The 18,041-nt window shown below is 41.8% G+C and overlaps 1 protein-coding gene across 1 annotated transcript in view; it reads left to right on the top strand.

Annotated features, from left to right (window-relative positions):
* VPS13B (vacuolar protein sorting 13 homolog B) overlaps positions 1 to 17,044 on the top strand; it is a 1,305,797-nt gene extending 1,288,753 nt beyond the window's left edge. Inside the window, exons 60-62 of the mRNA XM_089666424.1 lie at positions 10,673 to 10,775; positions 15,074 to 15,323; positions 16,012 to 17,044. Of these exons, the coding sequence (XP_089522550.1) occupies positions 10,673 to 10,775; positions 15,074 to 15,323; positions 16,012 to 16,260 (602 nt within the window). The 3' untranslated portion in view covers positions 16,261 to 17,044. The remainder of the gene's footprint in view (positions 1 to 10,672; positions 10,776 to 15,073; positions 15,324 to 16,011) is intronic.
* Positions 17,045 to 18,041: the final 997 nt, after the last annotated feature.

Here is an 18,041-nt window from a genome sequence, read left to right as displayed (position 1 = left end):
TACTACTTATTAGGGCACAATGCAGCTCTTTTCATTATGACTATATAGAAAAATCCACTGTAAAATGGACATTCAGTTACAGGTGGCCACTTATGGATTGGGTGCAGCCAAAAAAACAAAAAAAACTTCAATTAAGTACATTGGGCATACCTGGCATGGTCTGATTACTTTTTTTCCTCACCACAACTCTGGAGTCGTGTCAAACTGTGTGAGGCTAGCCACACATGGCTAGATTTCTCTAATTTGGATCTCTGGGCTGAATAAGAGGAATTGCATGATTCCCTAATTAATGACAAATATTGTGGATGGAGGAATCTTTCCTGCTCTGGTTATTATTTTTAGACAGCCACAGCACACATGGCTTCCTGAATATCCAGTGACTGCATCTGACCTGTGTATGGATAGTTTAAGATTCAGTGTTGCTGGATAATTTACAGCGACTGCTGTAGTAAAACAAAACCTGCAAAAAACAGGTCCATATATATTTGGACACAGGCACAATTTTAAGTTTTTACAGGTATGCAAGCTATAGTTATATAATGGATATGGGCTGAAAGTGCACACTCTCAGGTTTAATTTGAGGGTATGTACATCCAAATTGGAGGAAACGTTTAGGAATTACAGCTCTTAAGAGTAGCCATACTCCCTTTTTCAAGGGACCAAAAGTAATTGGACAATTGAATCAAAAGCTGTTTCATGGCCAGGTGTGGGCTACTTCCTCATTTTTTCTTCATCAATTAAACAGGTAAAAGGTCTGGAGTTGATTCTAAGTGTGGTATTTGCATGTGGAATCTATTGCTGTGAACCTACATCATGCGTTCAAAGGAGCTGTCCATGCAAGTGAAACAGGCCATTGTAAGGCTTCAAAAACAAAACAAATCCATCAGAGAGATAGCAGCAACATTAAGTGTGGCCAAATCAACAGTTTGGTATATTCTGAGGAAAGAAGAACGCACTGGTGATCTCAGCAACATAAAAAGGCATAGATGTCCATGGCAGACAACAGTGGTGGATGATCACAGGATTCTCTCTATGGTAAAGAAAAACCCATTCACAACATCCAGACAAGTGAAGAACACTCTCCAGGAGATGGGCGTATCATTGTCATATTCTACAATCAAGAGAAGACTTCACGAGAGCAAATACAGAGGGTTCACCACAAGGTGCAAATCATTCATAAGCCTGAAGAATAGAAAAGCCAGATTAGACTTTGCCAAAAAACATCTAAAAAAGCCAGACCAGTTCTGGAAAAGCATTCTTTGGATGGATGAAACTAAGATTTATCTTTACTGGAATGACGAGAAGAAAAAAAGTGTGGAGAAGGCTTGGACCAGCTCATGATCCAAAGCACACAACGTCATCTGTAAAACATGGTGGAGGCAGTGTGATGGCATGGGCATGCATGGCTTCCAGTGGCACTGGGGCATTGGTGTTTATTGGTGATGTGACAGAAGACAGAAGCAGCCGGATGAATTCTGCAGTGTTTAGAGATATACTGTCAGCCCAGATTCAGCTAAATCCAGCAAAGTTGATTGGACGGTGCTTCACAGTACAGAGGGACAATGATCCAAAACACACTGCAAAAGCAACCCAGGAGCTTTTGAAGGAAAAGAAGTGGAATATTCTGCAATGGCTGAGTCAATCACCTGATCTCAACCCAATTGAGCATGCATTTCACTTGCTGAAGGCAAAACTAAAGGCAGAAAGACCCACAAACAAAGAGCAACTGAAGACAGCTGCAGTTAGAGCCTGGCAAAGCATCAGAAAGGAGGAAACCCAGTCTATGGTAATATCCATGGGTTCCAGACTTCAGGAAGTCATTGCCAGTAAAGGATTCTCAACAAAATATTAAAAATGAACATTTTAGTTATGATTATATTCAATTGTCCAATTACTTTTGGTCCCTTGAAAAAGGGGGGACGGCTACTCTTAAGAGCTGTAATTCCTAAACCCTTCCTCCAATTTGGATGTACATACCCTCAAATTAAACCTGAGAGTGTGCACTTTCAGCCCATATTTTATTTATGATTATATTAATTTGTCCAATTACATTTGAGCTGCTTAAAATGGGGGGACTGTGTATAAAAATGGTTGCAGTTCTTAATATTTGTACTTGATGTTTATGTTCAGCCCCTTGAATTTAAACTGGAAGTCTGCACTTCAAATTAATTTGGATTGTTTTGTTTTAATTTATTCTGGTGGCATACAAAGCCAAAAGTATGAAAATTGTGCCTGTGTCCAAATATATATGGACCTAACTGTAGTGTTTGTACAGTCTGTTTATCATTGTTCTTTCATTCAAGGAGTCAACATAAGTTTCCATTGATCTGCACATGACACCAGTTAAATCAAATAATGGCTAAGGGTTGAAGTTTGAAAGGAGACAACATGCAAAATATGGTTAATTTAAAGCTAACAAGAAGTTAAAACATATTGTTAAGTATTTTTTTTCAGGTGTAAGGTTGTCTACTTTAGTAATAAATTAGAGAAATTATGGATTCAATTTCTCACAGGTTTTCCAAACTGGTCCACCTGTCAGATTGATCTGAAGCTCCCTGCGAGCCTATGGGCAGGTGGATGTAGACATGGGAAAAAAAAGTCCTTTTCAGTTTTTTTCTGGCCCTAAACATGACATATCAGGTATACTGGCAGAAATGGACAAATGTCCATTTTCATCTACTCTCCAATAGATCCAGCACGGGTTCACTGTCAAGATACGTATGCCGTTCCGATCTCTGAGGAAGTCACGTGATTTGTGACGCAACACGTCGGAACGGCATATGGAGTGTGGTGACGTAATATCCGGCGCGGACGCCATTTTGGTACACCCATGCATGTACACCCAACAAAGCCATGAGGTTTTAATTGCTAAGTATTCCTGTTTGACATGTGAGTGTGCATTCTGGCTATACATTTATTATTAAATTGTTGAACTTATTGCCTCTGGTCTTTAACGGGTCTCCGCAATGATGGTGGTATCTCCCTGTTCACAAGTAATGTGCCACACTCCTGTCCTCAGGTTTCTCTTTAAGGTGCTCCGATGTGTACAGCCATCTCATTATAACTGATTTAGAGAAAGAAAAAAGATCCTCCCATAGTGCATCTTCGAGGTGCACTAATTCAGTGCATTCTTCAAGCGCATTGGTCCTGTGGAGTCGATGTGTGGAGGTGAGGGGGCAATCTAGCTGGTGATGGATTTATTTCCTGAGACCACCTGCATCTGCACAATCTAGGCAGCTGAAATCTGCACATGTTCAGCATATTTCTTTAGGACTTGACGTAATACGTGGACTTTTTCTGGTTGCTTGTTATTTAAATCACTTCAATGCTGTAATAAGATCATTTGGGATCTTTTGAGTTTGGGGCATAGCATTTGTACACGTGAGACATTAGTTGTCTATGCATTCATGTTTTTTCTTCTATATTAAGGGACTGACCATATTGGAGGTCACTATAGCCGGGCACGTTTGTTTTCCAGCATTTCACTTTTATAATTGGAGGTCACTTTCTCATGGTTTATTATTATTATGGTGTTTGTTACAATACATGGGAGATATTTAGGACTTTCTGGTCCCACTGTTAGTGTTATTGCATGCAGTTTTGTGCATTAGCCATTTGGGTCACTATTTTGATGCCACCATTTGGGCATCTGGAAGCTCACCTCTTTTCACCTATAGCCTTCCGTTCTAAGGACAGCTTGAGACTATTCACGTTCTATTGTGCTCTATATATGTAACTGACCATTTTCCCTCGGTCAGCACTTTTCTTCATTTTGCACATATTTTTCTTGCATTAGTCTTTTTAGGCACCATTTTGATGTCAACGTTTAGACATCCAGGAGTTCACTTACATCCTATGTTTAAAAGGTAGTTTTTCAACTATTCACATTTCATATTGCACGTAATATAATACTGACCATTTTTCCCTGGTCAGCATGTTTCTCTTTTTCTTTCTTCATTTCTCTCTGTTCTGTTATTCGATATATGTGTGTTACCTATTTTCACTTGTTATAACCATTGACGGGTTGTACAGTTGATTATGATTTAAATATGCAGATGAGGATATAGAGGTCTCTGGGATAGCGCTACACCACTTTGTCTGTATTCAATTATGTTCTATCTAGGCATATAGTCAGGTAATAGCGGCTCCTTTTCTATCATTATAAGCAGGTATCGAGGGAGGCTTATCCTATATAATTATGTGTTTACTGTGTCTTTGTCCCATTGTTAATTGAGTCTCCTATTGTTTCTGTCTATTGGCTAGTTCTCCTTGAACTTCCTACATGAACGAGTTAGTCTTGTGTCAACTTAACCTCTTTACCTAATCAGTGTGGGATGTTTATCCCAATGTGTAATGTTTGTTTTATTGTTCATGTGGGGACTACCCCTATTTTAAAAGTGTAAAATAAACTGTATTTCTGTTCAATAAAGGGTTCCAGTTGCACTTAAGCTAGTGTTGTCTAGTCCTTGGGTGCAAGGCCCAGCTAAAATAACTTGGTCTTTTGTCCCAGTGGCAAGGAAGCAGTTCTCTGATGGGGGTGCCAGTCAGTCCATCACAATATGTAATGACAAAATGACTTGCAAATAAATAGGTCAGAAGCTAAAATGAGAAAAATTGTGATCTATAACAAGTATACAGGTGCAGATGCCGAGGTGGTTAAACCCTTTGGAGGTGCATATATATAGCGATGGAAGTGGAGTTTTGGTGGCGGATACAGTGGAAGCTCACCCAGTTGGGCGGACCTGTTTCTGTACGGCACACACTGGTGTTGAGGAATGTCATTCAGAACAATAACATGGTGAAAAGGATTTTGCTACCCCGGAGGAGTGATACTGGCTCCAGTGGGACTTACGGATGCTCTTCCTCAGGAGCAGCCCTATCAGGAATGGGTGACCCGACTGGAACGTCTGGTCTGCATCAAGATGATGTTGGATGAAGGATAAAGAGTGCTTCATTGGTACATTACCCAAGTTTGTCTGTGGCTGAAGGATGATATGCCCACAGAGGGCTATGATATTGATGGTCCAGGACTATTATTTGAGAGAATCCAGGAAGATCTGGACTTCGGAAGTACAGCCCAGTGGCGGAGATATGACATCCAGGATTTTAGGGAAATTAATATTCCCAACAAACTCAGATTGCAAGTACATTTTGATTTTTTAATACTGCAAGAATGGGAGCTGGAACAAGCATATAAAAGACTGTTCAATGGAGTTCAACAGTATGCCTCAGCACCCATGGATGTTATGGATTATGAGTCACCAGCCAAAGCGCCGGTACTGGGCCCAAGTGCCATCAGCCCTGGATTTTCAGCAATTCCAGAGACTGAGTATTTAATAGACTTTTCTGCTAAGGAAGAACAGCCCAGTGAGCCTCCAGCAGAAGAGCCTGCATAGATTCAGAGCACTGCTGATTTTTGCCTACAACAATCAGTGGCCCTGGAGGATTTATGCAAGGTCACCAAATTTTCATTTTGTTTCCCAGAGCATAAGCTGTTATCAGGGTAGAGCACCACTGACCTCTGCCCAGCACTAACAGCACTTCCAGAGCCATAGTGGGCAGACCTTCTCCCCAGCAGCAGCCGATACAGTGGAACTTCTAACCCCAGCTGAAGTGCTGATAGCGGGGCAGAGTACCACAAGTCTCTGTCCATACACATTCTCACAGAGAAACTGGCAACAGGACAGAGGGTCCAAGACCTCTGCCCCACACCCACAACAGTTCCAGGGGCCCAGGGAGAGGAGGTGGTCATCCTCCCTCTCCAGCAGCAGATCCACAGTCTGAGAGAGTAGGTGGTTGTCCTCCCTCCCCATTGGCAGTTTAGGGACTCGGGAGTGAATGAAGTCATTCTTGCTCCACAGCAGGAGTACAGGAGAAGGAGCAACCACCTCATCTCTCCAGTGGCAGTTCCACAGTCTGGGAGAGGAGGTGGTTGTCTTCCCTCCCCAGTGGCGGTTCAAGGACTCGGGAGAGGAGGTGATCGTCCTTACTTCCCAGTTGCAGATCCAGTCTGGAAGTGGAGGTGGTTGTCCTCCCTTCCCAACGGCACATCCACAGTACAGTCCAGGAGAGGGGGTGCTCATCCTCCCACACCAGCAGCAGTGTAGGAACTCGGGAGCACAGGAAGTCATCCTCGCTCCACAGCGGAAGTCCAGGAGATGCAGCAACCAGCTCACCTTCCCAGCGGCAGATCCACAGTCCAGGAGAGGAGGTGGACATCCTCCCTCCCCAGCAGCATTTCCACAATCTGGGAGAGGAGGTGGGCATCCTCTCTCCCCTACAGTTAGCCAGAGTGGAGGATGTGGGGTCCCCACCTGAAGCACTAGCAACAGGCCAGAGCGCCACTGGCCACTGTCTAGCAGCTACCATGTCTTCATAGCTCCAGGGAGTCGGGGCAGTCGGCGCCTCTCTCCAGCAGCAGACCGAGCTCTGAAACAGTAAAGCCTTCCCAGATAAAGCACTGGAAGCCATAGTTTCCACACACCTAGCAATGACAATTCTTCCCTGTGGCCAAGAATGGAGATCATGGGGACCAACTATGTGGCTTTACTGCCTGACTAACACATGTTCAGACCAGGTGGTGGTCTTGGATCTGGTTAGTCTACATTTGAAGGGGACAAATGTGACAGACACAACCTGGACAGGGGCTTTTGGAGGGGACTGCAGGCTAGCCTCTTGCCTACTGACCATGGGCCCTGGCATCTGACGAGGTTCTATTCCTTGGGAGATGTGTGCCTGGAGAGACCTTTGGAGTAGTTTTACTGCGGATTCAAGTCCATGTCTCCCTGAAACACACAGACTCTTGAGAACTGGAGGACCAGGATACAGATTTGGGGTCTCTGTACCCAAATCAGCATTGATTGCTTCAACACCCTCCTAGACTCAGAGCAGATGTTAATAAATCAGCTCAAAACAATCTGATGCTGAGGTTTCTTGCTGTAATCTGTTTATTAAGGTGTGATGTGTTTACTGTGTCTTTGTCCCATTGTTAATTGAGTTAATTAAGTCACCTATTGTTTCTGTCTATTGGCTAGTCCTCCTGGAGGTTCCTACATGATGGGTTAGTCTTGTGCCAAATTAACCTCTTTACCTAATCAGTGTGGGATGTTTATCCCAATGTGTAATGGTTGTTTCATTGTTCATGTGGGGACTGCCCCTATTTTTTAAGTGTAAACTAAACTATATAATAAAGGGTTCCCGTTGCACCTAAGCTAGTGTCGTCTAGTCCTTGGGTGCAAGGCACAGCTATAATAGCTTGGTCTTGTGTCCCAGTGGCGAGGAAGCAGTTCTCTGATGAGGGTGCCAGACGGTCCATCACAATAAGTAATGGCAAAATGACTGCCAAATGAATAGGCCAGAAGCTAAAATGAGAAAAATCGTGATCTATAACAAGTATACATGTGCAGATGCCGAGGTGGTTAAACCTTTTGGAGGTGCATATATTCAGCGATAGAAGTGGAGTTTTGGTGGCGGATACAGTGGAAGCTCACCCAGTTGGGCGGACCGGGTTCTGTACGAGACGCACTGGTGTGGAGGAATGTAATTCAGAATAAGAACATTGTGGAAAGTATCTTGCTACCCCGAAGGGAGCGATATTGGCTCCAGTGGGACTTACGGATGCCCTTCCTCGGAGAACAACCCTGTCAGGAATGGGTGACCCGACTGGAACGTCTGGTCTGCATTGAGATGATGTTGGATGAAGGATAAAGAGTGCTTCATTGGTACATTACCCAAGTTTGTCCATGGCTGAAGGATGATACGCCCCGTCACAAAAGGTTATGACAAAATGACTGCTAAATGAATAGGTCAGTAGCTAAAATGAAAAAATTGTGATCTATAACAAGTATACAGATGCAGATGCCAAGGTGGTTAAACCCTTTGGAGGTGGGCATTCCAATCCAATGATTGACTGTCACAGTGGTCACATGTTCAGAAGCTTCAGATTTCAAGTTTGCATTGGGGGCTTCCTGTGACATTTTACTTACTGTGCTGGGAGCATGCTGTGCATGTATTCTCAGCACAGACCGCTGTTCCCAATGGACACATATATGCTGTCATTCGGCGTAAAGCCCACCCACTTAGCGACTGTATATATGCACACTTCCAGTGGGAACAGGTTACCAGTGGGAACCTTTACTCTCTCAATCAACATTAGCTATTTTTAACCCTTATGCTTCTAGCCTTAGTAAATAGATAGGAAGGTATATTATATTTACTTTTGTTTTTTACATTTCTTTATTTGCTTCTGGGTTTCTGCCCTAGGCCAAAATGATGTCATAAATCCCAGAACTCTTCATGGGCATTTTGTTTTTTCTTTTATCCAGAAGTGGCAGAGGAAGGGCTTTCTTAGGTAAGCACGCTCTCCTGCCAGCATGGCCGAGCTTAAGGGCAGGTGGATTTCAGGAAGCAAAAGCTACATGAGTCTTCTGTCCTTGCTGAAGATGGCCATGGCTAGGGGGGTGTTTTCAAACTGATTTCCCAACATTAAAAATTAAATAAATTTTGTTTTTGGTTTGTGGTGCTCAGATATGGTAAATATCTGCTTTATTAAAGCAGGTCTAACAGCATGCCACATAAGGCCGTGGTCAAATCCAACCAATCAAATTTCACCTACATTATCAGTTTTGATCAGTCTGTCAGTGAAGTGGTAATCTTTCCCACAATATACTCCAATTCTGCCAGTCTCAAAGTCTACTCTGTTAAAATTAAATAGTGTTTTATATTTTTCAGTGCAGCAAACTTCTTATGATGCACTGTATGTGGGCAGAGTTCCAGTGGGCTCATAAAAAGGGTGTGGCTTGAACCAGTGAATATTTAGGTCTCCATTTACCCAGGCTTATATGCAGGACCATTCAGAAGATTAGGATATGGGAATCTTTTGGGGGGTCACCAAACTACAGGTTGCTGTGCACTATGACACTCTTCATTTTTCCTTGAAATAAACCCAGAAGTATTTGGAAAAAATAGTCAAATTACTAAATACTTAGATTCTTACTGAATGGCCACATAAAATATACAGGTAATAAGGCAGTGATAATGGAACTAGAGTGTCGAAGATGGTGAAATTTTAGTCTTACTGGATTTCAGGCTGCTGCTTTAAAATGTACCTAATGTACATGAAATCCACGGTGAAATGTAACTTTTTCCCGGCTCTGTGATCTTTATGAACTGGGATGTATATTCAGCAGTGGAAAAATCTCAGTCCCATCTGAGCAGAACAGATTGTCGGTCTCTGGCGTTCCAGGGCATTCAAACCTCCCGTAAAAGCATTTTATAGTATCGCTGAAGGTTTTACAATCCACTAATTCTCGGTCTAATGACCATGCCTCATTTATTAAACCTTTACAAGCTTTCAGAATGCGCACATGTTGCATCTTCCTCGCCTCTCCATTTTCCACATCGAGATCTGTTTAAATAGTTCTTACGTTCGCCCTGTGCTTGCTGGCACTCGGAGCACCATCACTGAAACCGCACGTCTCCGGGGGGCTCGTAAACCTATATGTATCAATGTTTAACAGCTGGATTAAGTAACTTCTCTATAAATTCCGTATCTAGGCAAACTGTTTGTTGTTCCAGTTTTACCATTCATGACACATATAGAGAAGAATTTTATTTTTAACAGAGGACGTTCGTTTCAGAATGGTTTCTCTCCCTTTTTTTTTTTTTCCCCCCCCTTTCCTGTATAAATTGTATAAACGATGTGTGTGATACCATTCAGAGATGGAGAGCTCTCAAGAGTATAAGGTTTCCTCTAATTGCTAATATAAGTTGGCTTTCAAACAGTCATTTTTGGGATTTGAGCTAATGCAAGATCATGAGGGTTAAGTGCATCGCCATTGCATTTTAACAGGGAAGGAATTAGCTACACGCTGCAGGATCTGCTTCCAGACAAATTACATCATGTTAAGGATCTGTGCATCCAAGGCCCAAACTGTGCACACAGATAGACTCATACAGCAAGATGAAGAGCAGCGTGCAATGTGCAACCAGGCAGAACTCCCCTTTTGTTTTCCAACATGATTATGTTAAGTTTATGCCAAAGACAAGACAAGGAAAACATATCAATAGTTTTTTTTTGCCTTTCTTAAAAGTAGAATATAAGTACTGAAAGAGACCCTGTCACCATGCTTTGGGGGCATTTGTGCGATATTTCTGGTGGTTGAAAACCATGTGTCCGCTTGAAAAAATGATACCCGGATCATGATTGTAGCCTCATCCATGATCCTGGTATAACTGCTTCCCTACTAGGACCTATATGTACTATTGCCGGTAGAGAAGTGTTTTGTAAAGCCCAACTACAGCCAAAATTTTACTTTAATTTGGATAAAGCAGGAAAGAGTCTAGTGCCACATCGGTGACACTGTTCTTATAAGGACACCTTGGTATAGTTAGAATCTTGTCTTTTTTTTTCATTTAAAATAACAGGCATCACTGGCCAACATTTCAGGACCTTGCAGGATCCCTTTTTCAAGGCCGAATGATGTACTTGGACCAACAACTTATCTGAAACAGACACATATACAAATCTGTGATGTAGGAATGATCTGATCGCTCCTATACAACAGTATTGCCTTTAGTTACATTCCAGTTGGCTACAACTGTGTACTGCACATTACCATTGCTTTCTGATGTGTCTACAGTACATTAATCAGTCTGTTGGTTTCTCTTACAGGGATTCTACATGGCGCTGGCCTCTCTCAGCTTCCCAAACAAAGATACCTACCTGATGACCTGCAGTCACAGCAAGCAGCCAACAGTCATGTGAAATATGTTTGGTAATGTCTGGTTCTGTGTATAGTCTCATACCCACTACATAGTCACACACCAAATTTATGACACTTTCCCACCTCTGCTGCTTTGCCTTTTCCTCATGAATTCCTCCTGCTTGGCATACACTATATAGCCCCTTACATGGTTGTGTCCTTGGATTGCTGTAAATTGTTCTATGACAATGTAAATATCTTGTATTCTTCATGCCCTTATTGGTGGTCAGTGCACAAAGCTCTCACACTTATCATATACAAGGAGAGCTGATTATTGAGAATCTATTACCTTTCACCTGCTATTGTATATTGTTTGCAGGTAAAAAAAAATGTGCATTTACTAATTTTTGTTTTAGGAGCAAGGAAAGCATTGCGATCTTCTGATCGTGGGTGCCATGCAAGTCTCATGGAGACTGTCAGTGTAATCTGCCTGTCCGTTCATTGTACATCATACATACATGCAGGCAGTTTTACACTGACTGGAGGAATCGATGAACTACCACAGTGCTCAAAAGCACTATGGTAGTTCATTGAGAGCTACAGCCGACAGCTGCAAAGGCTGTCAGGACTTGTAGTTTCCCATTCACAGAACTCTGAATGAATGACGCAGCCGGGCAGATGGAGCCTCTCATGGCCCTTTTTTTTTTTTTTTTTTTTTAAATGTAACAGCTACTAGGGGGAGAAGATCCCCTATTAGCTGTCATATGTGGGATTGGGGTGTGCGGGCCAGTCCTACAGTAACATGTTACACCCTGAACATGGGTGTAACATGTTACGAAAGGTAAACGTATCCTTTAACCGCTTTCCCGCCGCCCTATAGCAGATATACTGCTACAGGGCAGCAGGGGTGTGCAAAATCAGGTATATATACGTGATTTGGCATTTCCGGGTAGGGGGCGCACACCCTACCTATGCCGCCATTCGTGGCCGCGGCTGTCAATCACCGTGTCCCGGCCGGTGATTACTCGCCAGCACTCTGAGATTACTGGGCATCTCTGACGGGAAGGAGGACTGTTTTGTTTACTAACAGTCCCTCCTCCCTGTCAGCTCGGGCACACTTAAAGTAGCGCAGCGCCGTAATGCAAAAAATGGCCTGGTCAGAAAGGGGGGTAAATCCTCAGGAGGGCAAGTGGTTAAAGGCCTTATTTCTGGTTGGTTAGTGGATAAAATGGGAAGAATTAGAATTGCTGTTAGGTTTTTACTATCTGGGGCTTAGTTGGAGAGATTTCCCCATATTCTTGTCCTAACAACAGTTTTACCAGACAGGAAGTGAGGGAAAGCTGCAACAGGGACACAGACAGAAATAAAAATCTTACTAACCTTCCCTAATCTACAGAAAAAAATCATTTTTGTTTTGCTGTTTGACAGATTTCTTTTCACTTCCTGTCCTACTCACCACATTTTACAAGATAGGAAGCGAGGAGAACTTTCCAACACCTGAGTAGCAATAAAACCCTGACAGAGATTCTAACCCTTCCCCACGCTATGCTAAACTATGAAAAAAAGTTTTTTTGATCGACATAAGCTTTGTGCAAAGACTTGACAATTGACATGTTCTTTGGTGGAGTCTTACATGACTCAAGCACATCACTGTAATGCATAATTAGTTGTAAAATCACAATACCTAGATGTGTACCTGGAGTTCATCTTTATTAAACATGTAAACACCGCACAACCAATAACTCAAGCCAAATAAAATTCTAAAAATTAAATACCCAACAACAATATACTAATTGGTTGCTGCTAACATTAATATGTGTTCCCACATCCAGTAGAATACGGTAAAAAATAACATGTAGTGCAACCTCCAACACTCTTTTCCTCAAAAGGTGAATAAACTGCTTGACAGAATTAGAGAACCTAGAGTTAGTACTGAGTGCATATCCATTACCTTGCAGTATAACAATAATGGTGTCACCACTAATAAACTGCCACATTACAATATAGTAGTAGTGGTGTCACCCTCTCTGTTCTTCCAAAATATTGCAGAGCTGCAATACGCTAGTGATGGGGAAAAAAAACCCTCATATGTAATATGAAATAATAATTGCAATATGTGTACACAAATATGAACCGGTACGGATAATATAATCTACTACTATTTTGCAACATAGCAATAATGGTGTCACTCCTTTTAATATGAAACACTGAATTGCAGATCTGTTTTACTTTCCAAAGAATTTGTATTTAAAAACTCACAAGTCCATGCAAAAGTGATATGTAAGTCACCCTCCAGCTTTATTTAGGAAACTACATCAGGAAAGTCCCACTGTTGGAGTGTCCAAGTTTGTTCCTTCCACCGCAGTGTGTTCCAGCTCCTCCTGTTACATTCTCCATATTATAAAATTAAAAAAATAAAGAAAGAACATCAATGACAGTGGGAACCCCTCATAATGGGCACAGTGGGTGTGCAGGCCTAGGACTGGAGAGCTGCAATCTCAGCAGTAATCTACCTGGCAGAGATAGGAAGCCGTCAGATGTCTTCCCTTTCCACCATCCACCTAAAATTAACAGTAGTTTTAGAAATTAGTTTTGAGTGGACTGACTTTTCAGTTAAGTTTACATGAATGAAGTAAATGAAAGATTTAAACTCTAACAAGCAAATTCACGAGGAACAGAGAACCAGTGGAAACCAATTAGATGTTTGCGCTCATAGACATTTGTAAATCTAGAAGCTCAGTGAGCACCACACCAAGATCACCATCAAAGAGCCCAAAAATTCAGCTGTATCAATCTTTAATTGAGATGACACAAGACGTAACCGCAACATGTGTGGGGGGGTTGGATGAAAGGACATCCCAAATAATTGATTGTATAAATAATGACATATAGATACACAACTATGATTACATTTGAATACTATCTCAAAATATTAATAAAACACATCCACATAATAAATTAACATCATGATACTATTCATTTGGATTTGTGTGGAAAGCCAGAACACCAACTATAGTTTTATAATAAAATATATAGTATAAAACATCTCTATATGTCTATAAATTGTTGAGATGGATAAATAAACCAGATATTTATTAGCATACTGGGGATGTCATAAAGAGTATCTATGACACTTTGTAGAATCCTATCATGCCTCTGCACAGCAAATATCAGCGCTTGCCCCAGGTTCATATATCTGTTGGAAATGGGTAATGAATTTGAGGCAAGCACCAACATTTGTAATGGGGAGGTGCACTTTAGGACACTCCATCCTCAGTGCAAATGAGCTCCCTCCATGCCGCTGCAGCTGTCACACAGACAGCAGAGTGGCTGAGGACTTTTCTATCTGGGTTGGGTGCTGACTGATGGGGAAGCTGAGGACTAGTTCCTTATCAGGTCTGCTCCCCTTGTGATTGACAGCAGGCAGTGGGCTGGTTTCATAGCCAATAGCCTCCTGGCTATGGAAGCCACTTGCTGTGAATCACAAGGAGAGAGTGGACCCGATGAGGAGCTACTCCCTCAGCTTCCCGATCAGGCTCCACCCACTTTTGGCATCACTGGGTAATAGGAACATGTTGACTGTGACGGCCATAGCATTCTTGGCAACCAGTGAGAGGTGGGGAGGGGGTAGTGGTGGGAAACATGCCGCTCTTCCACACAGTAGCCTACATAGACGGGCATTCTGTCATTAACTTAGAGTTGGTCTTAATTACCTATGGTTTTGCTATCCATGAACTGGAGGTTTTCTTTTTGAATTTTGTGCAGCCATTGTAAAAGTGGTGCTATTAGGAATTACCTGAATTAATACTGGAGTAAATGCTGTATTGAATTCCCTCCATAGTGTCTAGCCAAACATTACACACTACTCCATTAAACCATATTTTAACTGTATATTAATCAGTTGTATCAATTTATTTTATTATACATAGCATTTCTTGCTGGGATCTCCAACCCTGGTGAAGGGAATAGTGTGCAACCCTTGAAACGTGTTGACTGTTGCATGTTGTGTGACCTTGATGAAGGACTGACACATTTGAACCTTAGGGCTTTGAAAACGGGTGTGGTGGTCACTTTGTGCTCGTAGATGTTTGGGATTTACTCTAGAGTGCTCCCTGAGTTCCCCCTATGTGAGCTACCTTAGCAAGAGCACTGTGCCCCATAAATTAAGTTATTGTTACATGATAATGGATTAAAAACAACCAAAGACTCAATGCCTTATGTCCTTTCCCTGCGATTTTCCAGGCTCAGTAAAGTTTAGTTGTTGTGAGTTGCGACATTTGCATATTATTACTTTTCTTATTGAATGAACTTGGTGATGCAGTAACAAGTGTCCGAACTGGTGCTAAAATATTTTCCATTTTGTTCTACAGGAAAATGCTGCAGTCCTTGGGTAGGCCTGAGCTGCACATGGCGCTGGATGTAATCATTGTCAGTGGCTCTGGACAGGAGTACGCTGGCTGCCTGCTGCTGACTTCAGAAGTTCTGTTTGTTGTCAGTATCAGTGAGGACACCCAGCAGCAGGCCTTTCCCATCACTGAAATAGATTGTATGGAGGAACATGGCTCTGAGAATTCCCTCCTAGTGCAGCTCAAACAGCAACCTGTCACCAGTGACACAGAGGTAAGTGATAACCTTAGTACCCCAGGGTTACAGGGTTCTTTTCAGAAAGACTTATTAACCTAAGATAGTATAATGGTCATTATAAACAGCCATGCCAGATGAGCAGTCTTGCCACTAACAACAATTCGCCAGCCACAAGACCAACAAACCAACTACCTATTCCTGTGAATTTGTTCCCTCACTAGCTGGTCAACAAGATGATGCTCTTTTGCTGCTCCCTTGCTAGTGAAAGTAATCTTTTCCATTAGTGGTTCCCTTGTTTGGGTGATTTTGCCAATTTCACCAGCAGCAGAACTACCAGTTGGACAGCCATAGGGGATGGTCATAGATGGTTCAAAATTTGTCTGGTTCCTGCTGAACTGGCAGAATGTCGATCCATCTATGGGTAACTTTAGGGTTGGATGAAGGCTGTTTCTAGCTTTTTCCCAGTTAGACACCTGAGGAAGTCCCTTTGGGAACGTGGTATGCTAGCATCTGCCATTTCTTACTTGTCTATTGAAGGGTGGAAGATTCATTGTCTTGGCTTCACTGGAGCTACCTTTTAAAGACAAGTCCACAGTGAAAGTTCTATATTTTTGCCCAGATATGTTGTTTAAAGCTTGTCTTGATTCTTCATCAATACAGAAAGCTGGATTCATGTTGTGTATGATGCAACAATTGAAAGTCTTTTATTTTGCACCTTTTCCAGACTGATGGCACCAGAGAGCGTCTATCTGAACAGCAGTACAGCCGGCTTGTGGACTACGTTGCGAAGAGTTCTCCTCACCTGATCCCCAGCCAGTCCTCCCTACAGCTTGCTGCTCAAGTGGTGGCCGCCGAACCACCTCCAACCAACACAAAGACTTACCAGTTTCTGGTGGAGGCTCCATTCGCCAAAGTATTTATTAGCAAATTTAAAATGGTGAAAAATAAGGCACTTCACAGAGGATTTCACTGATGGCCTGTTTTGTAGATGAACTGTAACACAGTTGCCCATTCCAGGAAAATACATCCCTTTGTTAAGGATTCCTTCCCTATCCTCAGGCTTCATGCATCTATTGCCATTGCTGGCACGTGGTGCAAGTAAGTGAATAATATGAAAGTTGAGAAGTTATACCAGAGATGTCTCTTTGAACATCCTGTCTTCTTCTATGTGGTTTACATTAGAAAATATATATTCTTTATATCTAAAGGTTATTCAGTCACCAGAAGGCACACCTCACTGATTTATGTCCAGGTCAGAGTGAGTCAAGTCACTGAGACCAATCATTTGCACTATTTCAGCCGGTCCTGTATCCATTGGGACAGGCAACCATCTTGTTCCTATTCTACTTTCTGTTTGAATTTAAGATTTTTACACCAACTACATTAAGCACAACATGTACCTAATACAGACACATTACATAGCCAATTATTATTTTTGGGAAACAAAATACAACCCTTTAGGTAAAGAAAGCTATCTACATAACTGCTGGGTTCATGCACACGGGTTTGTTTATTCCTGTCTGTGGCCACTCTTTTTTCTCCTCAGCGTATCTCACTGCAAAGTAAAAGTATATTTTTAGCGGTAAACCATTTTAAAAAATACAGTACATACAGCTTTTAAATTATATTGGAGTTCTTGGTGTAAGAAAAAAAAGTTGGTGTCAGTTTTCTTTTGAAATGGCTGAATGCTGACTAGAAGAACATCACTTTTAAAATCTTTGTTGTCTTTTCAATTAATAAAGTTTCTTTTAGTCCCATTTTCCTCTGATTTGCACATTTGTAGCTAATGAAGTAATATGTCTGAGAGTAGTATAGCAGAGGATGTATAATGTTTATATAAATCCAATGTTTGCACTCTAGCTATCTTTCCTCAGGATCTTCCCTATTCCCTTCCCTATTTATACGTTGAAAATGGTGAGTTAAGCAGCCTATAGATTATGCAATTTTCTTTCCTCCCACCAGGGGTAGAATCCCTCCCGCAGCGCTATTGTTTTCTGCTGACAGGGCGCCTTCCCTGCTGGCAAAACACAATGATCACTGCTGGTACCTATAGTTGCTGGCAGTGATCACATGAAAAAAAAATTGACAGGCTGGTTGTATTAAAGTTGATTGATGAACCAGCCTGCCCATAGATGGATTGAATCTCGGCTGGTCTCTGCTGAATCAGCCAAAATTTGATCCACCTTTGGTCAGCTTTAGAAAAGTGTAGCGGTTGCACAGGGATTTGAGATCATTATGTAGTAACACACGAAGGTGATGTGCAGGGAAGAGACTTCTGTTGGTAGACGTTTTAGACATATCCTCACTCCTTGCAGAACACAAGAGTCCATTACTGCCAAAGGATCAATGGTCTCCATGAAAGCTGTGCTCCTGCCTGAATTGCAGCATATAAAATGTAATATGCTATAAACTGTCAGCATCAATATAATTACCCATAGTTGTTTATAGCAGTGTGTCAGAAAAATTATGAACAAACGTATTAGTGAAAACTGAGCCTTTGTTACATAAAATCCTTCTAAAAGCACAACCTTGTAGAAAAAAAATACATAATAATGATAGCTTTAGATGGACAGGAAAAGCAGTCACTCATCTCCTAAGGATCTTGTACCTTTTTTAACAGCCTGTCCTCACTTAATACTGTTCTGGACAGGGATTTGCAGAATGATTCAAAGTTTGCCTGAAGTAATGGAGTAAATATCCAAAGAGCTTTCACTCCTTGGGAAATAAAAAAAAATGTTTTTTATATATAAAAAT

Source organism: Staurois parvus, unplaced genomic scaffold, assembly GCF_062004578.1.
Source record: "Staurois parvus isolate SC_StPar_1 unplaced genomic scaffold, SC_StPar_1.0 ptg000052l, whole genome shotgun sequence".
NCBI lineage: Eukaryota > Metazoa > Chordata > Amphibia > Anura > Ranidae > Staurois > Staurois parvus.
The sequence above is the reverse complement of the archived record's forward strand: the minus strand, read 5'-3'. Positions and strand labels throughout refer to the sequence as shown.